Below are 26,273 nucleotides of genomic sequence, written 5' to 3'. Positions count from 1 at the left end.
ATTGCTAACACCCTGAAACTGAGCTACAGCATGGTGGCCAAGGTCATACAGCGGTTTTCCAGGACAGGTTCCACTCGGAACAGGCTTCGCCAGGGTCGACCAAAGAAGTTCCACGTGTTCGGCGTCATATCCAGAGGTTGGCTTTAAAAAATAGACACATGAGTGCTGCCAGCATTGCTGCAGAGGTTGAAGACGTGGGAGGTCAGCCTGTCAGTGCTCAGACCATACGCCGCACACTGCATCGACTCGGTCTGCATGGTCGTCATCCCAGAAGGAAGCTGACGCACAAGAAAACCCGCAAACAGTTTGCTGAAGACAAGCAGTCCAAGAACATGGATTACTGGAATGCCCTGTGGTCTGACGAGACCAAGATAAACTTGTTTGGCTCAGATGGTGTCCAGCATGTGTGGCGGCGCCCTGGTGAGAAGTACCAAGACAACTGTATCTTGCCTACAGTCAAGCATGGTGGTGGTAGCATCATGGTCTTGGGCTGCATGAGTGTTGCTGGCACTGGGGAGCTGCAGTTCATTGAGGGAAACATGAATTCCAACATGTACTGTGACATTCTGAAACAGAGCATGATCCCCTCCCTTCGAAAACTGGGCCTCATGGCAGTTTTCCAACAGGATAACGACCCCAAACACAACCTCCAAGATGACAACTGCCTTGCTGAGGAAGCTGAAGGTAAAGGTGATGGACTAAACCCAATTGAGCACCTGTGGCGCATCCTCAAGTGGAAGGTGGAGGAGTTCAAGGTGTCTAACATCCACCAGCTCCGTGATGTCATCATGGAGGAGTGGAAAAGGATTCCAGTAGCAACCTGTGCAGCTCTGGTGAATTCCATGCCCAGGAGGGTTAAGGCAGTGCTGGATAATAATGGTGGTCACACAAAATATTGACACTTTGGGCACAATTTGGACATGTTCACTGTGGGGTGTACTCACTTATGTTGCCAGCCATTTAGACATTAATGGCTGTGTGTTGAGTTATTTTCAGAAGACAGTAAATCTACACTGCTATACAAGTTGTACACTGACTACTCTAAGTTAGATCCAAGTTTCATGTCTATAGTGTTGTCCCATGAAAAGATATAATAAAATATTTGCAGAAATGTGAGGGGTGTACTCACTTTTGTGATACACTGTATATATGACAAACAAAGGCATTCTATTCTATTCTATTCTATTCTATTCTATTCTAAGTGTATGTGAGAGTGTGATGTCCTGTGATGGACTGTTATCTGGTCCAGGGTCTAATCCTGGGTCTATCTGATACCCTATTAAGGACTGGTTTAGTATCATAATCTGCACTGGGCACCAGTCCACACATGCCCAATTGTTCAATCATGTATCTACACCTATGTAGTAGCTAGTCCACCTAGCAGAACGTTTGTGGGATTGATTTGGAATGAGGAGAACATGCCAATCTCTGTACAGATGGGAACCAGAGCTGAGGGCCCCTCAAGTAAACTCAAGTCCTTGAAGCTATACATCACAGACATTGGGTACAAAATACGCCACATGGTCAAACTTATGTGAATTATTCAGTTTAGTTGTTTCAGACAAACCTATTGCACCTATTACAGGTGTATAAACAGTTTAGGGAAGGCTCTTTTCTGTTCCAAAATCATTGTGATTGGATGAGTTTTGTGGGATAAATTGTAGATTGTAAGACAGGCCTTCTCATCCAACATTGAAGCCTGACCTCAAAAAAGCTCTTTTGACTGGTTTGACTGAGCACATACCCATCCCAGTCTCATGGCGGGTTAGGGGTGGGGGTTTAACTCCATATTATTGTCTGTGGTTTTGAAATAGGATGTAAAACAAGCTCATGATCAGGTGTCCATATACTTTTAGCCATTTGGTGTACATTTTTAACTTCTGAATAGTCTTGACCTCGTCTTTTTTGGCATATTTGTTCACTCACTGCTGCTTAATGTGAGGTTTTGGTGTCCAAATACTTTCAACCATGTGGCGTATATCCTAATATCGCTATTATGTTATCATACCAGCATCTTCATGTCTGTATCAACAGAACTGCTTGTTCTTAATTATAAAATTCACGATCATTGACTTAGATCCTAGACTTGGCACAAGTTCCAGAAGGCCTGGTACAAAACATTGTACCGATTGCTCCACATCCTGCATGTGTGTAAACACGTCCCTCTTCGGAGCGTGACACCGCGTCCGAGGTCTTTTGGATGGCGGCCCTAGGAGTCGGCCGAAACTGGCGGCGGCGTGACTGAACGTGTCAGCAGCGCACCTCAGTTTCGAACACACACACACACTCACACACACACACACGGCTTATTTTCACTCCTGCGCACCTGGTTGACACACGACCACCTAGCAGACACACCTTCACCCAGATCCCTTCATTTGCACCAGGATTTGCAAGTCAAATGGGACGCTGGACTCCCAGTGCCAGCTTAAGGGTCGTGGAATGTAGGTTCCCATCTCAGCCCTATTAACAACCCCCCCCATACACACTCCATTCTCATCACACACTCGCACTCTCACACACATAAGAACCCAAAATACGAACAAAAGAACAAAATAAAGGACATCTTTTCTACACAGTCGCCTTCCGATGCATTTTTCCAGCATCGTACCAACTTTTTAATGCCGTCAGCAAAAAATGTTTTTGGTTGAGCTCGTAGCCACTGATGCAGCGCTGCTTTTACATCTTCATCACATGAAAATCTTCTGGAAGGCAGATGGAGCAAAATCCAGACTAAAAGCGTCTCTCAGTCTCTCAGACAAGATAACACCGCTCCCACCCTCACCGCTTATAACCAAAATTTAAAAGTGTGGAAGCTTTTTCAAGATCAAAGACAAATCAAGTAATCACTGCAACAATCTGAGTGGAAAACTGACTCTTGAATTTCAGATTTTCTCAGTATTTGATATGATCAGATTCTGATGAACAGATCAAATCCACCTACTCATAGTCGTGTGCTTTAGTGGAAACATAACGATTCAAATAAACTGACCTGGTCCATTTCACCCATGTGCTTACTGGCAGTTTTACCACGGCTTTATCCAGGTCAGGGTCACGTTACAATTCACTGGGCGAAAGGTAGGAAACACCCTGGACAGGTTGCCAGTCCATCACAGGGCACACACACACACACACACACACACACACACTCTCACTTGTATCTAGGGCAATTTTGTATCTCCAGTTCACCTCACTTGCATGTTTTTGGACTTTGGGAGGAAATTGGAGCCTCCAGAGGAAACTCACGCAGACACGGGGAGAACATGCAAACTCCACACAGAAAGGACCAAGGCTGCTCCACCTGGGAATGAAACTCAGGACCTTCTTACTGTGAGGCGACAGTGCTACCCACCGAGCCTGTTCTACTCGGTCACATGAACATAAACTCAGACTGATCCTGAATTCCAGTTATGGTCACTGCAAGCCTAAATGGTACGCTATTATGGACAGACTGTGTCCCAAACTTACACTACTCATACTGTGAGCTACAGTGACAGAACGCTATCCACACCGTTGCACAAATTTGTCATACAGTTTAGCACAGCTGTAAGGTGTTTGGGACCCAGTTTGAGTCAAATGATGCAATTTGAGTCAAATGGGGCAAAATGCATGACGTGTTTGTGAGATTTAATATTTGAATATAAAAATGTCAATGTGTGAGACACTTTTTTTTCCTTTTATCAGTGTTCTCCACAACCCTGGAGGCTCCATGTGAGATCAGTGCAGCTGAGAAGTGAACAGACTAGATAAATTTATCCTCCAGGATGAACCCAGATACATTTAAAAGAGCACTGCACCCCAACGCTAACACGAAGAATAAAAAACTGGTGGGGTTGCCTTATCTCCATCTTAATTATGTTTATTGTTTATCTTCTTATCCCAATAAAGGTTTCAGTAGGTGACCAGACAGGGTACCAATCCATCACATGGCACCACACATTCATCCCTTCACTCTCTATCTCATTCAATCATACCTTGTAGTAACCTCGAGTAGCCAATCTAAAATCTTCTATTTTTATGTCAACTGGAGGGAAACCACTGAAAAAATATAGTAACCAGAGACGAAGTTTAACCCTTAGACCCCTAGATTTAACTCTGTGTGGCCCCCACACGACCCGACGCGTCCCCGTGCAGTCCTGACCTTTATCACGCTGCATTAATACTCGTCTCTGCTTATTTTATTAAATGTTTACAAAGGCAGACGAACAAAGAAGAAAAGAAAAGAAACGACAGTGGGAGTGAGAAATTAACCCTTGCCTTCCCAGAATCGCTAACTTACTCATTTTAAAAGTAAAATGACGCTTTCTGGGAAAGTACCAGCTCTGAGCCATAAAATAGGGCTTTTACACACACACACACACACACACACACACACACACACACACTCATTTACTTATCAGGCAGACTCTCATTTCCAAAGCACACAAAGCTAAATTCAATCATAATTATTCAGAAGGAATTAGGTCATGCTAAAACTTTACATTGAATTATAGAACTTATGTATAGAACTGTGTGTTTATTTTTATATACATTTGACTTTTTTCCTATAATTTTCAGAGAAAGGAAACATGCAGAGTTATTCATTATCCCAACACTGTCATGTCTCCTAGAATTGTGTGTAAACTTTTCATTTAAAAAAAATATATATTTTCTTTATGCATTTTCTCCCCTTTTTCTCCCTTTTAGCACGTCCAATTGCCCGATTGCATCACGCTTCCTCTCCACCAATGCCGATCCCTGCTCTGATTGAGGAGAACGAAGCTAACCCACGCCCCCTCCGACACGTGGGCAGCAGCCGTATGCATCTTATCACCTACACTTTGACGAGTGCAGTGCAGCTCAGTGTTGTGTACAGAGATACACACCCTGAGAGCACTCTTTTCTCATCTCTGTGCAGGTGCCATCAATCAGCCAGCAGAGGTCGTAATTGCACCAGTCATGAGAGAGAGACCCCATCCGGCTTAGTCCCGCCCATCTGAACAACAGGCCAATCGTTGTTCATGTGGCCGCTCAGCCTTAGCCGATAGGCAAAGCTGAGATCCGATACGATGTATTCGAGATCCAGCTCTGGTTCCAGCGTGTGTTTTTACCGCTGCGCCACCTGAGCGGCGTAAACTTTTGATTTTGTCTCATAGTTCTTCATACTATATGCAAGAATATGTCCAAGACTCAGGTCTTTAAACTGATCAGAACTGCTGCATTAAAAATATAGTCATGATCGTGACATTCACAAGTGTTACAAAATATGCATCATCATGCCATTTTTAAGGCTATTATTAATGTTTTTGCTCATCATTGTTTGTATCTATATGTGACTGTGAGCCAGGGCGGTGTGGTGTCATCACCGTGCTGGTATTACCTTTCCCATCCCACCATCCATCATCCTCAAGAGCTTTGTGTTTGGTGTAAATATTTAGACCCTAACACACTTAAATAACTTACACGCTGAAGCGTGTGGCAGTGTGAGGAGTCTCAGCAACCTTTATACTGCAAAGAAGCAAAAAACTCAACAAATCAGTCAAAATTCTATTCTACACTGAAATTATGTGTGTATAGAATCTGTAATTATTTACATACACTTATGCATTAGGAACACATACATTTTATTTTAATGATTTCTGCAACTGCTACTGTTTTCTCAAACTGAACTTGGTTGTTCAGCTAGTGATCAGAACTCAAGGGTTCAAACCCCAAAATACAGGCCCAGCTGCCTCTGTTGGGCCCTTAGATTGTCTTCTGTCACACTTGTGATACTAAAGATCCTGTAGATAAAAGTACCTATTAGTGTGAAATGACTCACAATAACTTTAATGTCATTTTATGACTAATTAAGCACAATATGGTGGAAAATATAGTGGGACCAACAGTCTGAGACCACCAGTGGAAATGCTTAAATGGAAATGGTTAAATGAATATACATATTAGAAATGATTAGTATTCAGTCTGGCCATATTTCTAATAGAAATTTATTTTTAATAGAGTCTAAAAGACTCGAGGAAATCAGGGCTTTTGGTGTGGCCACTTCCACAAATGTGCTCGCTTGTTTGGTGTCAAACACTAAGAATTTCTGAAATATTTTTAATATATTTCATATTTTACTAAAATTATGCTGATTATATGATTTGTGATTTAAAAAACATTTAATTCAACTGAGAAAAATGCTAAATTGAAGCAAGTTTAATAGTGGTTCCATACTTTGGTGCCCACTGTTTGTGTTTAGGGATTGTCGAGTTTAGGGGGCGTCTACTTTTATATTAAAAATAGATTCCTTGCTTGCAATTTTGTGACAACAGGTCAGGGAAGGTCCTTGTCCTTTTCCAGCATAAATTGTGACTCTATGCACAAAGCAAAGCCCAAAAAAGACATGGCCTTATTTTGAACAACAGTGTCCTATCATATAAATGTTAATTTGACTAAATGGGCACAAATTTCCACAGGCACTTGCCAGAATTTTGTAAAAAGCCTGGAACAATTGGAAAAGTTGAGGCTTGGAAAAGGAAATTGGAAATTGGAATTGGAAAAGGTAGGACAGTTGTAGCCTAGTGGTTAAGATACTGGACTAGTAATCAAAAGGTCGCTGGTTCACTGCCAGGTTGCCGCTGTTGGGCCCTTGAGCAAGGCCCTTAACCCTCAATTGCTTAGACACTATACTGTCACAGTACTGTAAGCTGCTTTGAATAAAAGCGTCCGCTAAATGCTGATGTCAATGTAAAAGGGCCCGATGCATATTATTGCCATCGTTTTGAATGGAATGTCCAACAGCAACATGGTCAACATGGTCAGGTGTCCACATACTTTTGACCATATAGTATATGAACAGTTAGTTAGCGCTTTCTATAATCCTATGTCACTATTGGATTTATGGTCATTCAATATTGTATTAGTGTGAGTCAACTTTCACCTTTGACCTCACAATTGTTTGTTTTCTGACACTACACTCTCCACCTGCTACTCAAACACCCAGTCTAAAGCTACACACACACACACACACACACACACACACACACACACACTCGGTGAGGGGTTACCTGCAGGGAATTCTAATTCAAAACAAATGCATGAACAAATGTCCATGCAGTGAAGTGAACAAAGGCAACGTGGAGTACCCGTGATCAGCCAATGGTGCTGCACAGAACATTCCCACTCACTAGATGTGTTTTGCATGGCAAATGTGTTCATACAGATATGCAAATCATGTCTGCTCCAATTTAGCAACTCCTACCCCTCTCAATCCACCCCACTCCCTCCCTTTAGGGAGAATCCCCCAGCACAAAAGCACCTTCCAACATTCAAACATACACGGCGTTAGGTACCACTGTGTGTACAGGGTTCTGGCGCCACCTACTGGTCAAAGGCAGATTGCAGGCGCTTCTCCAAGGAATCCTCAGTGGTGCTTATTGCTACCGAGTGTAAATGGTAGCAATTTAGCACGCAATGCTAATCATGCGCCAACACAAAAACCTCAATAAAACATTAATTCATGTAAATCAAGACCGTAACCACAATAAATATTGAGAAGACACGTCCCCTCAAATATTCAAACATGCTCAAATGCCCCATCTTTCGAAATACTATGTAAAATGATAAATAAACATTCAACTCACTAGCTTTGCTTAATGTCAGGATGTGTCAGTGTTCCTATTAGCTGTTGATGTTTTACAATGGCAGGATACCAATCCCCTGATCCCTCAGTACATTATAAATGAATTAATTTAACCTTACGTTCAATTCATGGCTACAGTCTAGATCAAAATGAACAGCGTCTGATCAAGACCGCAGCTGCTGTGGAGCCTTTCCAGTAACACTACAGTATTCCTATCTTTATTTGTATTTTTATTTCTCAGATTGTAAATATTTTTGTGATTTTTACTGCTACTATTTTTCTCTAAGGCAGCACGGTGGCACGGTGGCTTAGTGGGTAGCACTGTCGCCTCACAGCAAGAAGGTCCTGGGTTCGATCCCCAGGCGGGGCGGTCTGGGTGTGGAGTTTGCATGTTCTTCCCATGTCTGTGTGGGTTTCCTCCGGGAGCTCCGGTTTCCTCCAACAGTCCAAAAACCTGCAGTCAGGTTAATTGGAGACACTGAATTACCCTATAGGTGAATGTGTGTGTGTGCCGACCAGGGTGTTACTGCGTGCTTCACGCCCATTGAAAAGCTGGGATATGCTCCAGCACACAAACCCCAAACAACCCTGACTGGATAAGAAAATGAATGAAGGAATGAATATTTTTCTCTACTGCTGCTACTACATCTACTGAATTGATGCAAAATGTCATTGTTCCTGTGTATAGTGACAATAAAGATTCTATTCTATTCTATTATTTCCCATTCAATATGGGAACACAATCACATCAAATCCATCACAGGCTTCACTTACTTACTAATTTATACTCTGTTCCTACAGTTACATTTTTGGCATTTAGCAGAAGCTTTTATCCAAAGTGACTTACAGTACTGTGACAGTATACAGCAATTGCGGTTTAAGGGCCTTGCTCAAGGGACCAACAGTGGCAACCTGGCAGTAGTGGAGCTTGACCCAGCCAGCTTTCCATTACTAGTCCAGTAACTTAACCACTAGGCTACAACTGCCCTTGTAATCTTGTTCTGTAACTGAATAACCGGAACACACCTCTCTGTTTGTGTTCTTTAAAATATGCTGGCTCAGAAATATGCATGCAGCAATTTCTATTATTAATTTGGTGTTTAAAAAAAACTACAATTTCATTGACCTTTGTGTCTCGTTAGTAGCTATTACGACTGACTAGAACAAGCGAATCCTTCGTACCCATATAGTTTAAGTTGATTGACTACACTTATTACAAAGTACTTGATGCCGAGAGGAACTTTTTTTTGTTAGTCAGACATCCAAGAACCAGCAACAAACAGGTCCAACATGCTCAGGTCAGGTAAATTGCCTAGGGCTTAAAGGCTACCATGCAAAAAAGAAGTCCCTGCTCATGTTCTTTGTTCGTGTGACCAGCAAAACCATCCTGTTACCATCATTTAGTCACAATTTCAATTCATTCGAATACCAAACTACCGTAGCATTTCTGTTACAGGTGTTATGCGATTCTGTATTGATTCTACCTGCAGTACAATTTTTGTGGTTCTATTTATATTTCTGAATAATGTGCTGCGTTTGGAGAAAACTGTTACATGCATAGTGATTTACAGGTATGATTAAAAAGCCAGAGACGGAGAACAAACAGGTGCACGACCAAATTTAAACTAAGCCTAGCATATAAAAATCAGACCAGAGGGAATGTTCCATCACGTAAACAATCCTGACTGATTGGTACGTACATCACCCAAAGCGGAATAGAGGATTAATCAGATTTTAGCGTGTAACCATTTCCTGCCTTGGTACACCAGTACATCCTCCTCTTGCTAACCTTTACTGATTGAAAGGATGTGGTTTACAGAAACAAACAACATATGCCACATGATGCATTTATTCCATTACACCTCCGACCACATATATACACACAAACACAGACACCAAACACAGAAATGTGTTTGCTGATCAGCGAAGGGTCGACTATTGTGTAATATGTGTATTTAGTATTATTGACCCCTCACATGGCTTTGCTCAGATGTCAAATTAATAGTTTGTTGCACAGGCGGGGGACATTTAATGACACTTTATGTATTAAAATACATAATTATGAATGCAAATCATCAGGATATCTTAAAAGATAATAAAACAAAATTACTCAAGGTAAACAGAGGACCAAAGACACTGCTTGTGCTGGTTGGGATTTAAGTACAAGCCACAGTGCTTGTGAAAGGAGCTCGAGTGATGGCCTGCTAAAGATCCACACAATGTGATCCTTACTGTGCACAGGTAAACGGTATTAACTCCAAGCTCCAAATTTACAGCTAAATCATAACATTATTCTTTGTCACCCGTCACACTTTGTGCACTTATCACTGCCACTGATTTTTTTTACCCTTTTTTACCCAAGATTACTTTTAAATGTAAGCCTCTAACTACATACAGATGAATTATTATCAGAGACACACAAACGCGACTGCACATGTTTAATGAAAATTGAAAGAAAGAAAGAAAGAAAGAAAGAAAGAAAGAAAGAAAGAAAGAAAGAAAGAAAGAAAGAAAGAAAGAAAGAAAGAAAGACTGAACTTAGACATGAAACAGTTACATGAACTACAGTGAACAGTATTTTACATGAAACGTTTCGGTTATTGCTTTCTTGACTCATAGCGAGAGCAGTAGGAAGCCTGAGCGGTACAAACACATTCATACAAAACTAAAAATAACAGAAAACATTAAACAAAAGCGTTGCATAAGAAAAGTCTGTCAGGAGGTACAGGGTCCATCCTGAATTCAGAATTGTTCATAGTTACCTCCAGTTCATCTGACATACATTCACAGTAAATAAATACCAGTGCAGGGCTGCAGAATAGAGCAGACGGGTGAGTAACAAAATTGTGCATGCGAAGAAAAAAAAAATCTGTCGATTTAAATGCATGTTCACGAGGAAAGAATAATGTTTTTAATTAGGTGACTTGGTTGAAACAGCTAGAATTCTACCATCCTCAGAATGTATGTAACATGCCGGAGTTTTGGTAAGGCACACGTTTTGGCAATGCAGCATTAAAGCAGCAGTTTTAGGAGGGAGAGCTATTAACAGAATGCTCCTGTAAGTTACAAAAAGGAATCTGTAGTAGTACAAAAGCACAACATGTTACCAGCAAAACAGCTGCATTTTGCACAGGTTTATCAAAACATTCATGCCAAAAATTATATGCCATGTCGAAGAATTTCTTTGTTTTGTTTGCAGGTCAGCTGCATTCTGACACATCATTGGATGAGCATTGCAATAAGCTAGTGAATTCTGATAAACTGTCCTGAAATCTCTTCAACCGAGCTGCTAACTTATAACTAGATAAATGTATTCTTTTCTTTATTTTATTTATTAATATTAACTCTCTTGCTGCTGCTGCCAAGTCTGGACCAAATTGATTGTTGCGACCCCTAAATACAGGAGCAGCTGAAAACAACATTTTATTATATTGTAATAAATTATAATAGCTACACTAGGTGCAACAAAGCATGGTGATAAATGCCTGATGTGGCTTTATAATACCTGCACTGCTTTTAACTTACATGCATTTTTTAAATCAACACCATTTTTACTTCACATGCACTTCATCGATTCATTTTCTTGTTCTGTAAAGAAGAAATCAGCTTTTTCTTCCCCTAACGTAAAGTACCAGAGAACTGAGGGGGCTGACAGAAAGCGAGAGCGAGATCATCTTCACACAGCTTTCAGCAGACGACACTCCTGCACACCGCTTCCTGTCTGACCCGAGGGTTCGGGATCACAGGTGGTTTCGTCCCTGACTGCGCCTCGTCAGCTGGGGAATCTGTACAGCAAATGTGAAAAACAAAAGAACAAAAGTCACAATGTGATAAATACTGTAAGATCCTTAAATCTGTATGTCATGTCCAAAGTGATCTCTCAGTCTAGGTGGACTAGACTCATCACACAGTCGTCACCACACAACTGAAATAATCACAGTATGTTTAAAATTCGAGACGATAATCATGTACTGTGCACTAGTGAGTGATTTTGAAAGCCTGGCTCTTACAAACAATAACAGGCTTAAAAAGAGAGTACAGCTCAGGTTTACTGACGGAGGAGGACGATTAATGACTAGTTGTAACCGATATTGAACCACGAATTTCTATCATGTGCTTGCAGAAACAGGCTCAGTCATCACATTGAATAAAGCAGGGTTGTATATATTTTTTTGAAGTAAATATTAATATCAGCAAAATTGCATATTGCATATGTATGATGCACACAACGTTAATTATATTATTTAGCTTGTCAAGAGCTTTCACAATGGTGTGTGGGCGAGGGTTGATGATCTAGACAACCTAGAGTCCTGACCACACCCATGTATTTAGGCACTGAAGGTGCAGCTCTCATCTCTGACCCACGGTGTAAAATCAGGTGTTAGTCAGGTCTGATGTGATACGCTTCCAGACTGCAATTCACATATTGGAGTTGATCTGGAAAGAGGACAAGAATTAAACACAAAGGATGCCGTATGAGACACGGGCCTCCAGTCTGATGAGTGAAGCAGCAGCTCTCCTCTGCATCATGTGCAGCCTGATACGGCAAGTTTGGAATATTTATTTATTTGTATACATGGTTGTGTTATTTATGACACTGGTGTTTTTTTTAAGTCATTTAAGTGGTTTTAATTTTTGTATCCTGCCAGGAAGTTTAGGATCAGAAAGTTTAGAATAATAAACACAAATATTTCCTATAAAATTACTCAGTGCACCCAGTAAAACTGTATCACATGATGTTGTTTTTCACAGTACGTGACACACTGCTACTCACATCTCCCCAGCACATCTCTTAACCACTGTCTGAATTTATACTTCTGTTTTTTTTACCCATTTGTGTAGTCTGAACTAGACCTTGTTAGTTTTGATTAAAGTGGGTTGTGAGCCAACGGCAGTGAAATAGCGCCATCTACTGTGAGACTCAAATTCCCAGTAGAAATAGAATATACCATACCCTAACCATTTCCACCAGTACCCTGCTGGTCAAGAGTACCAGTGGCGGTCAGTGTTAACCAATTTTGTATGACCTCTGATCAACATATTTGGTTTGGTAAAAATTTTTTGCCTGATGCCCTTTCTGACATAACTCTTCCTATTTATATGGGCCTGGTACCAACACTAGAAGTGAGTGCACCCTGGATTTAACTCAACCTTATTTTGGGATTTCCCCTTTTGGGGAATCCCCATCGCTCTCATCATGTCCATTTAAAGACTGCATTTAAAATCTGCTTTATTAGACACGTTATCACTATATTATAGATATGTTATCTAATCTAAGATTTAACAGCCCTAACGAACACACAGGTACATAAGCAACTTACTCTGGGCGTGTCTGGACTGCTGAATGGCGACGTCTCCGCCGAGCGGTTCTCCTTATTGTATGAGTCATCCCGCAGTTTGTGCATGAACTTCCTCTTTAATGCTGCGGCAATGAGAGCGGCGGGGTCAAACGCGCACGCCGTACCTTTACTCCTTCGTTTCTTCACGGGGGTTCCTCCAGGGGACCTGAACATGCCGTCACATCACCACGATTATGAAAATGAACTGTGTATTGGAATATGACAACTGTACTGTCTGGCACTTCATCCTAACCCGCTTATAAAACCTGTTTTTCACATATTGGCGCAGATGTTACTTATAAAACTTGTTTTTCGCTTACTTGAGCGGTTGCTACAGTCTGGGCAAATGACCACATATTTGACTGCAGTAAATCTTGGGAGTGTGTGTGCATTGGTGGGAGGGCGGCGCCTGGCCAGAGCCTCTGTCCCTCTTGCGCATACACTCAAAGTTTTGGTATAAAAGGAAGGGGCCGCCCCTCAGTTTGGCTGAAGTTCACCTGTGGAGCAGACGTGATGCACACGAGTTTTCCTGACCAGTCGAGCTCCTGTCAAGACTGTTTAGGCTTCCCAGTCTAAAAGGTGGCGGGTTGATGATTTTCTCAAATCAAAGATTTATTTTGGGCAACTGGGCACTGGTACGATTAAGCATAGGGATGTAACGATACACTCTACCCACGATGCGATACGATTCACGATACTGGGTTCACGATACGAATTTTCCCCGATTTTTTTTTTTAACTAAATTAAATTGAAGACAAATTATGACGTTTCCTTTTATTACTTCTATTTAAAATAAAATACTGTATTTGTGCTTATATTTAATTCATCTAAATAATGAATGTCCTTTTGTTTATTAGATAGGTGCAAACTATGCAAAAATAAATGCTACACATTTCCCTTATTCTGCAATGAAATTTATAACGCCAGCGCCCTCTGCTGTTTAAAGTGAATATCGATTCATCTTAAATGATTAACCGATTAAAATCGTGGCACATGCGCACCGATTTTTAACTGTTTTCCAGTGCACGTTACATCCCTAATTAAGCATTTCTTTTACTTTACATTAAATGTGCAAGAAAAATTAGCATGAATACAAATACCTAAAGAATTCTGTATTTATTATTCAGTTATTCATAACCGATACGACTGACAGACTTCTGACGGCACTGGATTGAGAGTGTGGTGAATACAAGTTTGTATTTTTTTTTTTTTAGGGCAGTTATAGCCTAGTGGTTAAGGTACTGGACTAGTGATCGAAAGGTTGCTGGTTCAAGCCCCACAACTGCCAGGTTGCCAATGTTGGGCGCTTGAGCAAGGCCCTTAACCCTCGATTGCTAAGACAATATACTGTCACAGTACTGTAAGTCGCTTTGGAAAAAAGCATCTACTAAATGCTGAAAATGTAAAATAAGTTTACCTCTCGACAGAACGGAGTTTAACCTGGTTTAGGTCTTTCAGGACGTCCAGCATAGAGGGAACCGAAGCCACCGAGGTGTCAGTTGCATCCGCTGTTCCCTTATTCACCGTGTCTCTGTCCTTCCTGGCTGTCTGTCTCTGTCTGATCATGTTGCTCACTGAGACCTGCGCTGAGCCAGCCAGAGCTGGAGGAGGTGGTGGAGGAGGAGGAGGAGGGGGAGGCGGCGCGACCAGTGGAGTGGAGGTAAAGACGGGTGCAGGCAAATGAGAGGAACATGGTGTGGTGGGAACGCTCGGATGAGAACTGTCAGCTGAAAAAGAGAAGGTATCAGAATCAGGACTCATGATGTAACAGGGAAAATATTGACACTCATCCAAGTATGATTATTTTATGATATATGATAATGTCTAACGTGGGCAGCAGGTGGATCAGTGGGTAGCAAAACTGGACTTGGTTTGATTCCTTTCTGTGTGGAATTTGCATGTTCTCCTTGTGTCTAAGAGAGTTTTCTCCAACAATTCGAAAGACATGCAGCCAGGCTAACTGGAGCTTCCAAAAATGGTCCCAAGTGTGAGTGTGTGTCCTGTGATGAACTGGTGACCTGTCTGGGGTATTTCCTGCCTTTCACAATTAATCTGACCCACTGCAACCCTGACCAGGATAAAGCATTGGGGGAATCAAGTTGGGACCCATGCTTTACTCTCAGAAGACTTTAGAACAGAAGGATGACATGTTATGTCTGTGTTTACCTGTGATGGTGTGATTACCTGGTGGAGTGGTGACGATCAGGGCGATCTGAGCTTGGAGCTTCAGTAACTCGGTCTCTAACGCGTGGATTTTCTTGAGCGCTTCTGGTTCAGAGCTCAGTATCGATGCTGATGGTTGTTTCTGGACACTCTGGGCTGAAAGTACAGGCTGTAAAGGAACTGCTGCTGAAGCGTCAAACCCCTGCGGCCTTCCAATCTTCCTCAGTTGGACAAAATTCCTGCAGGTAGTAATATCGATCGATAAACAAGTCGAATCCCTTTCACACTTTTTGTATGCGTTTACATATGCGCTCATCAACTTCAAAAAGGAAAATATTAATTCAAAAACCCTACATGTGTCTGAATTTCTAGGGGCTCCAAAAATTGTGGCACTTACAGTTTTGTTAAAAAATAATTATAGCTGATGAAGGAATGTTTGCCCAGTATAAATATACTTCAATAAAAGATTTAATTCTCTTTCTTCAGTGTGAGATCAAGCTAATTTACCAAAAACAATTGTGACTAAATATATGATGTTCAACAATTTCACTGCAGTTCAAGAGTGGTTTAATTAACACCAGGATGAAGTCAAGCACCATTCAAAGCCTCCTCAATAATCACCATCCATCATCATCCACAGACCTCCATCATTTCGTTAAAAAACAGAAGATTTTTAAGCTCCAACATCCCAACACAAACTATTCAGGCTTCGCCTCACAGAATTCCCAATTTTAAAACCTAAACAGGTAAAGGCTGGCCCCATTCCTTATATTACTATTACCGGTCAGTTACCTGACATTTTTCCACCCCCTGTATGTACCTGAACCTTGTGCACCTCTCTCCTTCATCTTCGTCCAGCCATAACACATCCGCCAGTGATGGAATAGCCGGGGCATCCACCGAGACGTCAGTGTGTCCATGTCTTCTGATTGTCTGCAAAGGAATCTGTCCAGAGACAAACAGATGAATATTTAATGACTCAAAGGAACCAAATCAATACGGTTTTAAGGACTGTTCGTAAGTGGTTCCCATAAAACTACATCTGTACAGAAAACTCATTTAGCGAAAATCTATGGGCGACTGTGGAGCAGAAGATAAGATACACATTTAATGTATATTTTTATTTAGTGTAATCCAGTACCTGGAAGTGGAGCCGGGGATAAGGCGTCAGAGGGAGATTGGTTCCGATCATGCGAACAATGCTGCGATACTGTCCACACAAAGTGCTCTCCCAGACTGGAACCAACTACAACAAGATCAATTAAAACATATCACATATAAACATAACCAACGTATACAAAACCAAAATATCTTGAAAAATGCAACACGTGTCTTAGAATTTCTAAAGAGTGACAAAAATTGTGCCACATACAGTTTACATTTACATTTTCGGCATTTAGCAGACGCTCTTATCCAGAGCGACTTACAGAAGAGCTTCCATAGTAAACATTTCATTACTCTAGTTTAAGTAAACACCAGTCCAAGAATATAAATCTGCTAAAACCCTGTTATGAATAAGAGTGTTAGTAAGTAAGTACAAGTCAGCTTAAGTGCTTAGTAAAGAGGTGATGAAGGTTTTTAATCATTTTTTACAGAGAGCAAGAAACTCAGATGTTCGGACAGACAGAGGAAGTTCGTTCCACCACTTGGGTGCCAGTACAGAGAAGAGCCTTGATGCTGATGCTCGTCTTCCTCGAGTCCTGGGTGGAAGATCAAGTCGGGCGAGACTAGTGGCTCGGAGGTTGCGTGGTACAGAGCGGGGTTTGATCAGACCACGAAGGTAACTTGGGGCTGCTCCATTTTTGGCTTTGTAGGCGAGCATCAGTGTTTTAAACTGAATGTGTGCAGCTACAGGAAGCCAGTGAAGAGAACGCAGCAGTGGGGTGATGTGGCAGTGTTTAGGTTTAGTTTTGTTTTGTTGATAAAAGAATTTCTGCCCAGAGTAAATTTACTTTAAATAAAAGTTGGGATCTTACTATTTTTGTCAGTGTAAGATTAAGCTAATTCACCAAAAACAATTGTAAAGGTGACTGTATAGAAATTTTACAATACAATACATATAATATTTACAATTGCAACTATATTTTTGAATCGTGTTGCAGGCATCAATTTTAAAAACTGTTTAAAAAAAAAGGTATAACACTAAATATTTAGCACTGTTTGTATTTAAATGCTAGTAAAAGTGGCTTTACAAACCACTGCTTTGTTTTAATTTGCATTTCATGTACTGCCCCAACCTGACTTTCCCACAGCTGCTTTAATGACATTACTAAAACAAGCTGCTTAATTGATACCTTCTTAAAAAAGAAAAATGAATTAAATCTGACCAGTGCACCTTACAGTACCTACCATATCCTGGGGCACTCCGAAATAGTCCAAGACACATCTCAGGAGCTGCAGGACATCTTCTAGTAAAGACATGATCAGTGTGGTCTGCTATTCCCACTATAAAGCAGCCTGCAGTGGAATGCTCTCCAGTGATCTGTTACTCCCAATACAGTCTGAAATCAAGTGATCCAAAGTGATCTGTTATTCCCAATACAGTTTGAAATCAAGTGATCACAAGTGATCTGTGAATCACAATGTAATGACCAGCAGGATTTCTGCAGTGATCACTGCTGGACGTAAACACTGCAGCAGCACAAGCTCCATACACGTGATGCACAGGGTCAAATGAATGCCATCGCCTTTAGATCTAGAAAGAAAAAGCAGTTATTTATGTAAACATTAATACCAACACCATATTAACAAACACATCACAGCCAGCACTGACAGTAATCAGTAGAGGAAGTGATCGACTCTCCCCAAGCTCGACTGTAATATGATGCATAACCTTGTAATTAACGTAATACTGCTACAACCATTTAATTGTAATAAAATTTTAACTGTATATCCCCAAAATAAAACACACATTATAAGCATAACAAAATAAACATACAGTATAATCAACATTAGCTTTCAAACTTACACGCTGCTGTGAGCTTGAAGTCAAATAAAGCTGCCCAAAGCAACGCGACACTCGATTGGACGAAACAAATGCAGCGCCGAGGCTCCAGCCAATCACACAGCCAGATCTTGCTTTGGGGGTGCAGTTTTTCCACCAATGGTGTTATATCGAAATGTGTGCGAAAATTCGTTTTTGTGGTTCTGGCACGTGACCGAGCACCGGTAAGGATTTAAACGTTTCAGTTATTAAATGTCAAATAAAAACGAAAATAGACTCACACCCGTTTTAACTAACAGCATTTACGATACAAATAAACACTTAGATAAAAAATACAGATGTGAAATAAATGAAAACATCAAAGATGCTAGGTAATGTAGCTAATGTGGCTAGCGACTGTGTTGCTGGTTAGCATTTCTCGAGCTCGGCTAACGGTTTAGCTTAGATTTCTCTAACGGCTAATTACAACAAATTCTGCTCAGTGTCATTGTTGTTTTTATTTTTTTTATTATATATTCATATATATATATATATATATATATATATATATATATATATATATATGTGTGTGTGTGTGTGTGTGTAATATATATATGTATACTATATTTTTTATATATATATATATATATATATATATATATATATATAACTACATATATATATATATATATATATATATATATATATACTATGTATATATATATATATATATATATATATATATATATATATACTATGTATATATATATATATGTATGTACGTGTAAGTGTGTGTATATGTGTATATATATATATATATATATATATATATATATATATATATATATATATATATATATACATACATATGTGTGTATTAAAATATATATATGTGTATGTATATATGTATATATATATAAATATATATATAAATATAGCCCACATAATGCAATGTAAGTACATTAATAGAATGATGGAAGCTCTTTACATTGAAGTATCATCACGCCCTGACTGGCCGCCTGAAATATGCTCAGCATCCCTGTTCCTGCTACTGTTCCTGCTAGGAATTTAAAAGTCTAGTAGGGTTCAGTGTATTTTGTTTACTCAAACTCTACAGCCGTACATGTAACTGGTTCAGTAAGACAGCAGGCAGTTGTGTGAGGTGTTGGGCTTCTAGTTTAATTTTGACTGGCAGACTGGCATCCTACAGCAATCCTGCTCCCATAAAGAATCGTCACAAAGGATCATTCGACTCCGTCCTGTCCTGCCCTGCCCTGAACCTCCTCCTCGGTCACACCAACCATTGCATCCGTAAACATCTTATTTGGTCTTCCTCTCCTCCTTCTGCCTGGTGATTCCATCCTCAGCAGCCTTGTCATTGTAGAACTCTAATTCCTCTCCTGCACATGCCCAAACCTTTTTGATTTCACCTAACTAATCTCCAAACATCCTACTTGCTGTCCCTCTAATAACCTTGTTCCTAATGTTATCCATCCATGATTAGGTTTGTTTTGGTCCATTTACAAGCTCTATAGGTACTTTTAAATGATGTCATGTTACTTTTTGTCTGTCTGTCTTTTTTTTGGAGTGTTTTGATGGGTGTTAATACCTTTTTTGTCCTGCAGATAATCACTAAGATGATGGATGCACTGTCGGTAGTGACCCAGCTGCGAGATCTGGCATCCGAGCCTCAGAATCGAGAGACTATAGCACAGGATGAGGGCTGCTTACCTGGGCTTGTTTTGTTCCTAGACCACAAAGACTCTCAAGTAGTTTTTACCACTTTGCAGGTACATTCTGCCCTCTATCCTTTTCCATATATATTTTTAAATGTATATTTTAAGATACATTGGTGTATTGGAGCACGGTTTAATGTTCCATGTCTCATGCAGACTCTGAGATATCTGGCAGAATCGCCTAAGAACGTCAGCGCCATGAAGAATGAACTTGGCATGATGGTGAGCCTAGAGCTGCTGATAGAAAAGTGAGTCTGAATTACTGCTGGATCTGTTAATACTGTTAATAAAATCTGTATTAGTTTCTGATATCCCTGGCATTGTTTTATGCAGGACTGGACTCAGTGTGGACATTACAGACCTTGCTAAAGAGGTGCATGAAGTTTTAAGTGCTCCATCGAGGACAGACACTTTTAGAACTCCTGAGCAGCAGATGAGGAGGAATAAACCTCAGTTCTTCATCAACAGTTCCAACAAAAAGGCCAAAACGGTCACGCTACACATACAGGGCTTGGATGGGACTGTAAGTATGGAAATATACATGTGTTTATATTTTACAGTGCTTGTGAAGGCACCAACAGCAACTGAGATGTGAACACAGGTTTGACCTGAGTGTGGTTAGACATACCAGTGTATAAATGCATAACCTGCAAGCATTAAAAAACACACTGTAGCCTATGGTCATTTTTAAATGATGGACGTGTCACCGTTCCTTGTGCGGTGTGTGATTACAGGACCAGCGAGGTGTTTGTGAGGATGCGCTCCTGAAGGTTAAAGGCGTAATCAGCTTCACTTTCCAGATGGCTCTCAAGAGGTGTACAGTACGTGTCCGAGCCGACCTGCCCACTGAGGTGGAGACATTTTACCCGACTACTAACCAATTATTTATCTTGTCTGTTTGGTTAATGTTTAATTTGTCGATTTGTTTAGTATATTAAAACATTTGCTTTGTTTATTTTATTGTGTGTGTGCACATCCTCTTTTGACTGTCCTGTATAATAAGACCAGAAATTCCACCTGCTTTACAGAGTCTGACTTCAGCCATTGCTGGCACCAAACTGCTTTCAGCTCAGCAGGTGGTGAAGAATGAGAGGGGTGAGGAGGTGGGTATTGTGACCCAGGTCACCGGTTGTAATGTAGTCTATCCTGCATGCTATACTGAGTATGGTTTGTTATTTTGTTATGCTCAGGATAAGAGAAATCTGTGTGACATTGTCTAGTAGCTAAATATTTTCCTATGTTCAATTTTTCAATTTTTTGCAAAGCTTTGTTAAAGTTGACTGGGGGTCCTTAGAGTTAAATTTAATTTGTCTAAAATTGCATTTTTTTTTTTGTAGTGGTGATGATTCAAAAACATTTAATGATATAAAACATGTAACATAAATTTATTATCTAGACGCATGAAGCTGCAAATCAAACTGGCTTATATTTTAATATTTTAATTTATATAGGTTTTAATACATAAAAATGAAAATACAAAATAGACCAAAATATAAAGACCAGATAAAATAAACAAACCGAAACATAATACCTATTTCTTTCCACTTAATGACACGTGTTAAACAAGGCATTAAAACCCAAATAAAATAAATATAAAACAACAATAAACAAACTGTTAAAATAAACGTTTAAACAAAAGTATAGTACGGCACACCGGTAAAACTAGTTTGAATATCAGCTCTGCTACCGGCGAGCCGAGTGTCTATATGGACAATGATTGGCTTGTACAAAGGGCGTAAATCCGGAGGGGATTCCTCATTCCTCCCCAAACTCACTTGATTAATGTAAATATGAGGAAGGTTGTGTGTTGTTACTGTACAAAAGTGCTATTTTAAAATAGATTTTTGCACATAATCACATTTAAGGTGGCATTAAAAGCATTACCTTTAACTTAGATATCAGCAACCAGCAATTCTAAATCACACTGCACTGAGTTTATTTTGCAAGTGTTGGCTGCTTATCATCAATTAGAACCAACCATGTGGTGTCATTCATGTTGTACCTAAACTTATCTAACAAATACCAACTCTGTCTTTGCCCATAAAACATTTCATGATCAGTCCTGTTCCTCTTGGTGGCAGGTTCTCGTCCCTCTCTGTACTACAGAAGCTCACATAGAGGAGAACCGTCACCTGCCAGATTATCTACCCGAGGATGAAAGTCCCGAAACGAAAACAGACCGGGCCATATCACGCACCGCCGCCAAACAGGACGCCAGCGGGAGCTGGTTAAGCTCAGCCGCCAGTTTTCTCACTAAAACCTTTTACTGGTGACGACTGGGACTGTACTGTACGTTAATAACAGAACTACTACAGGACCGGAAAGGGAGACAAGAACTTTTATAATGACTGAACACCAAACTGCTTGTGTTGGATACACACTGTCCCGATATCCTAATGTCGAGCAGTAAATCAGTCATTCTGGGTTGTATTTGATGTCTATACATTTACATTTCCACATCTTTCTTTGTTGTACCTCTGTTTGTCTTTGTATATGTGATCGTTTTGGTTTTGCTGTAAATATATACCTGTTGTTTGTCCCTATGTTTATCATTTCTAACCTAAAAAAGATGGTTTCTTAATAAAGGACGTGATGTGTATTCAGACGTGTAACTTACCCACATTTATATGAGTGATGCTGCACCAAATACTTGTTTTGACACAGTTTGAGACCCTGTCTGGTGATGGGGACGCTCGATACACGTTATGTACTGTTAGAGTTTTGGGTTCGGGTGTCAGTTTGTGATGAACCAAGATTAAGTCCAAAAAGCTGCCAAATCTGAGCCAAAATGATGTGTTCAAGAATTGAAATCTTGGGCTTTTTAAGGCAACCCAGCAGTCATTAGTCTATATGTGGTGGCTCGGTGGGTAGCTCTGTCGGCTCACAGCAAGTAGGTCCTGGGTTCCATTCCCAGGTGGAGTTGGCATGTTCTCCCCGTGTCTACGTGGGTTTCCTCCAACAGTACAAAGACGTGCGAGTGATGTGAACTGAAGATACAAAATCGTCCATGACTGTGTTTGATGTTTAACTTGAACTGATGAATCATAATGGGAACCAAAGTGTGTAAAACATGAGGTTAAAATCATAATAAATAAACATTCATAAATTATAAAATGCTCAACACTGCAAGGTCTATAAACACTAAGAAGATTGAAACTCGTAACACAGACAGACACTGTGTGGCAGCATGTTTTCTAAATATAGGTGGCCATACATATACATATATAATGTCCTTTTAGCTTGAATTAGTAGAAGATCCAACATCCACGTTGCTGACAAATTGACAAGATGTTAATGTCTTTGGGCCTTAAAACTTTCACACATGCGCGATTCAGAAATGGAATGCCGGTCAGTTAATCTGTCAGTAATAAACACTCTGGTAGTTTCATCCCCAGACCACAGCCTGCGACTATGTGACCTATTGTAAAAAAGCAGGAGAGCAATTGTATTGTATGCAAAGCTGATTCAGAAAACCCTCCCATTTTACTTGGTCCAACTCCACGATCCTACATCCTCTCAGTGAAGTAGGAAAAGCTCTACAGGGCAAAATGAAGCCTAAACGCCTCGTGGAGACGACGGACGAAGGCCAGGACGAGAGCGGATACCGCCGGCAGGCTTGGCCGAAGAACTACGTGCCGTTAGAGGAGAGTGAAAATCAGGAGAAGAGGCAAGAAGCACGAGAGGAGAAGAAAGCCAAGAAGAAAGAGAAGTACAAAAAATACAAAAAGGCAAGATGATTTAGATTTCTCATGTAATATTAGGGGCTGATAATGTTTCTGTACTCTTTTCACTAGATCAGGTATCAATATAATTTACTACTATATCATGTTTGGTGACATGGTGGTGCAGCTGGTCTTAGGAACCTGGGTTTGATCCCTGTGTTCATTACAGTGTACGTATAGAGTTTTCAGAGAAATTATAGTTACTTATTCCAGTAATCATTTCAATAATTACCTGCCTTTTGTCTGATTTGTACATTTTGCCTCTTAACTGGGTGGCACAATGACTCGTCGCCTCACAGCAAGAAGGTCCTGAGTTTGCATGCTCTCCCCGTGCCAGTGTGTGTTTCCTCTGGAAGCTCCGGTTTCCTCCCACAGTCCAAAGACGTGCAAGTGATGTGAACTGGAGATACAAAATTGTCCATGACTGTGTATGACGTTAAAGACGTGAACTGATGAATCTTGTGTAACCAGTAACTATCTGTCCTGTTATGAATGTAACCAAAGTGTAAAAGATGACGTTAAAATACACAATATGTTCAGTCAGCAACTGATTAGCTTTTTGCTGCATAATGTTTAGTGTTTGCTGCCTTGTTGAAACATCCATGTTTAATTTCTAAGCCCATAAGATCAACTATTCTGTAATATGTTTTGGATCATTGCTCTGTTTATGTTTGTAATAAATCCTGAAATCTCTTTTAGTGGATCTTCTTAGCCTCCAGATTTAAATCCCGTAGAAAATATAATGTAGGTTTTGAGGAAAGCAGCTGCAGAGCAAAAGCTGGAAGATTTTGCATGGCAAGAATAGTACTTACCGAAATGCATACGAGTCTAAGGGGTTAATGTTACAGGATTACAGGTTTTAGGATAGGGAATGTTTTGGATCTTAAAAAAGGAAGACGTGTGTTTAGACCCCATGCAGTCCTGCCATTGTGAGAACAAGGAAATGACTCTCCGGTATCCTGTTGACTTTTTATCCCAGAGAAAAGGTCACATTGTCATAAAAGAGCTGTTTTTAATTTGTGAAAAAAGTTTTTTGGTATATGTATATGGTATTCCAGCTCCAAGTCCAGTGTTTCCAGGTGGTGCCTGACCCACCTCTACCCTGAATAGAATAAAGCACTTGGTGAAAATGAATTTTTTGGGGGGTATGTATGTATTTAGGGGGATTTTGTATGTCAGGAAGAGCATTGTACCACTTAAAATGCCACCAACAGTAACCAAATTGCATAATTGAAAGCCTAGTTGTATGATGAAAATAAAAGAACATACAAATTTATAGGGTTTGAATCAAGAAGGTTCTCAGTCAATTCCTAGGTGGAGCAGTCCGGGTCCTTTCTGTCTGGGGTTTGCTTGTTCTTCCCATGTCTGTGTGGGTTTCCTCCAGGAGCTCTGGTTTCCTCCCACAGTCCAAAGACATGAAAATGATGTAATTCAAAGATATAAAATTGTCCATGACTGTGTTTGATATTAAACTTGATGTGATGAATCTTTCCTGTCATGAATGTAACAGAAGTGTGTAAAACATGACGTTAATAAATAAATAAATATTACATTGATTGTATACAGTAGATCAGTTTGGCAGTGTGTTGATATTTATTTTTGTTTTGTAGAGCGTGAGGAAGGCGCTGCACTTCAGTTGGAAGTGTCTGATGTTGGGACTTCAGAATTTCACAGTGGGGTACTCTACACCCCTCAGTGCAGCCGCCACACTCGTCCCCGAGTACAGAAGAGCAAAGCAAAAGCACTGAGAGAACGAGACTGAGCAATATATCAGCACACTATCTTTCGATATACTAAGCATCTTGCAATGTTTTGTTTATAGATCTGTTATAGACGAAAAGACTCTTCTTTTGGGATCATAACTGGCAACCTGGAGCAAAATAAGTGACCCACAACGTTCTTCAACTGATGTGTGTGTGTGTGTGTTGGGGGGGGGGGGTCATCCACTACAATACACATGGCTGCAAGAAACTGATTTTAATCTTATTGAACTACACATTATTGATTTTGGGGCTGTGGGTAGCGCAGTTGCCTCAAAGTAAGAAGATCCTGGGTTCAATTCCCCGGCTGGGTGGCCAGGGTCCTTTCTGTGTGGAGTTTGCATGTTCTCCCTGTGTCAGTGTGGGTTTCCTCTGAACACTCTGGTTTCCTTTCACAAGTTTAAAGTGTGAGTTTGTGTGTGTGTGTGTGTGTGTGTGTTTGAATAAATCTGACCCTCTGGACCCAGGATAATGTACTGATGAGCTCTCCCATCTTTAGTGTGAACCTCAACCTTCACTTTGTTTAAATTTGTGTGTAAGTAGTAAAATAAATGTGAAACGTAAAGATTCAGATGATGTTTTTAATGATCAGTTGATTGTAGGTGAAATGTGAGGATTAAGCATGTCAGTGGTGTGTGGATATCTATACAGAAGCTGCAGAGGGATTTTAAAGAGCAGAAAGAAGCAGCCATAACAGGATGGGTGTTTTATTTCAGGATTGTTTGATGGGTGTTTAGTGAGGTTTAAGGTGTTGGCACATTGTGGTATTTCCGGCTGAGAAAAATACTGTATGTTCATATGTAAACATGAAATAAAACACAGGAGCAATCACAACTACCTGGTCTACTATTTTTCTCCCTTTTTAGCTCATCCAATTGCCCGATTGCGTCACGCTTCCTCTCCACCAATGCCAATCCCGCTCTGATTGAGGAGAACGAAGCTAACCCACGCCCCCTCCGACACGTGGGCAGCATGCCGTATGCATTTTACCACTTACACTTTGACGAGTGCAGTGCAGCTCAGCGTT

At 40.4% G+C, this 26,273-nt stretch overlaps 3 protein-coding genes across 6 annotated transcripts; 2 read left to right on the top strand and 1 right to left on the bottom strand.

The window, feature by feature from the left end:
- Positions 1–10,026: 10,026 nt before the first annotated feature.
- Positions 10,027–17,663, bottom strand: mtfr2 (mitochondrial fission regulator 2). Its single transcript, XM_063015845.1, has 7 exons — positions 17,455–17,663; positions 16,247–16,351; positions 15,926–16,050; positions 15,127–15,344; positions 14,360–14,669; positions 12,925–13,108; positions 10,027–11,388 (listed from the first exon to the last, which is right to left on the bottom strand). The coding sequence occupies exons 1-7, from the start codon at positions 17,524–17,526 to the stop codon at positions 11,344–11,346; spliced, it is 1,059 nt and encodes a 352-aa protein (XP_062871915.1). The 5' UTR covers positions 17,527–17,663; the 3' UTR covers positions 10,027–11,343.
- On the top strand, positions 14,597–22,367 carry armc1l (armadillo repeat containing 1, like). Of its 4 annotated transcripts, XM_063015846.1 has the most exons (8): positions 14,597–14,683; positions 16,701–16,885; positions 19,654–19,818; positions 19,921–20,012; positions 20,098–20,287; positions 20,499–20,615; positions 20,793–20,867; positions 21,846–22,367. In XM_063015846.1, exons 3-8 carry the CDS (start codon positions 19,666–19,668, stop codon positions 22,035–22,037), a joined length of 819 nt encoding a protein of 272 aa, XP_062871916.1. In that variant the 5' UTR covers positions 14,597–14,683; positions 16,701–16,885; positions 19,654–19,665; the 3' UTR covers positions 22,038–22,367. The 4 variants fall into 4 exon arrangements, with proteins under 4 accessions (XP_062871916.1, XP_062871918.1, XP_062871920.1 ...); XM_063015848.1 differs by lacking the exons at positions 14,597–14,683; positions 16,701–16,885 and adding an exon at positions 18,227–18,273; XM_063015850.1 differs by lacking the exons at positions 14,597–14,683; positions 16,701–16,885 and adding an exon at positions 18,403–18,420.
- Positions 22,368–23,312: 945 nt separating this feature from the next.
- Positions 23,313–26,070, top strand: si:dkey-126g1.9 (uncharacterized). Its single transcript, XM_063015880.1, has 2 exons — positions 23,313–23,492; positions 25,097–26,070. Exons 1-2 carry the CDS (start codon positions 23,313–23,315, stop codon positions 25,232–25,234), a joined length of 318 nt encoding a protein of 105 aa, XP_062871950.1. The 3' UTR covers positions 25,235–26,070.
- The last annotated feature ends 203 nt before the right edge of the window (positions 26,071–26,273 follow it).

Source organism: Trichomycterus rosablanca, chromosome 19 (genome assembly GCF_030014385.1).
Source record: "Trichomycterus rosablanca isolate fTriRos1 chromosome 19, fTriRos1.hap1, whole genome shotgun sequence".
Taxonomy (NCBI): domain Eukaryota; kingdom Metazoa; phylum Chordata; class Actinopteri; order Siluriformes; family Trichomycteridae; genus Trichomycterus; species Trichomycterus rosablanca.
This window is presented reverse-complemented; position numbering and strand designations above follow the sequence as displayed.

Bases quoted from the DNA above. Each gene is read 5' to 3' on its own strand.
- mtfr2 (XM_063015845.1), bottom strand. From the start codon at position 17,526: ATGTCTTTACTAGAAGATGTCCTGCAGCTCCTGAGATGTGTCTTGGAC. The intron at 15,345-15,925 runs GTACATACAGGG...TACTACCTGCAG, and splicing joins GAGAGGTGCACAAGGTTCAG to GAATTTTGTCCAACTGAGGA. The intron at 11,389-12,924 runs GTAAGTTGCTTA...TTTGCTGTACAG, and splicing joins GCAGTCCAGACACGCCCAGA to ATTCCCCAGCTGACGAGGCG.
- si:dkey-126g1.9 (XM_063015880.1), top strand. From the start codon at position 23,313: ATGAAGCCTAAACGCCTCGTGGAGACGACGGACGAAGGCCAGGACGAG. The intron at 23,493-25,096 runs GCAAGATGATTT...TTTGTTTTGTAG, and splicing joins AGTACAAAAAATACAAAAAG to AGCGTGAGGAAGGCGCTGCA.
- armc1l (XM_063015846.1), top strand. From the start codon at position 19,666: ATGATGGATGCACTGTCGGTAGTGACCCAGCTGCGAGATCTGGCATCC. The intron at 20,288-20,498 runs GTAAGTATGGAA...GTGTGATTACAG, and splicing joins TACAGGGCTTGGATGGGACT to GACCAGCGAGGTGTTTGTGA. The intron at 20,616-20,792 runs GTGGAGACATTT...CCTGCTTTACAG, and splicing joins GAGCCGACCTGCCCACTGAG to AGTCTGACTTCAGCCATTGC.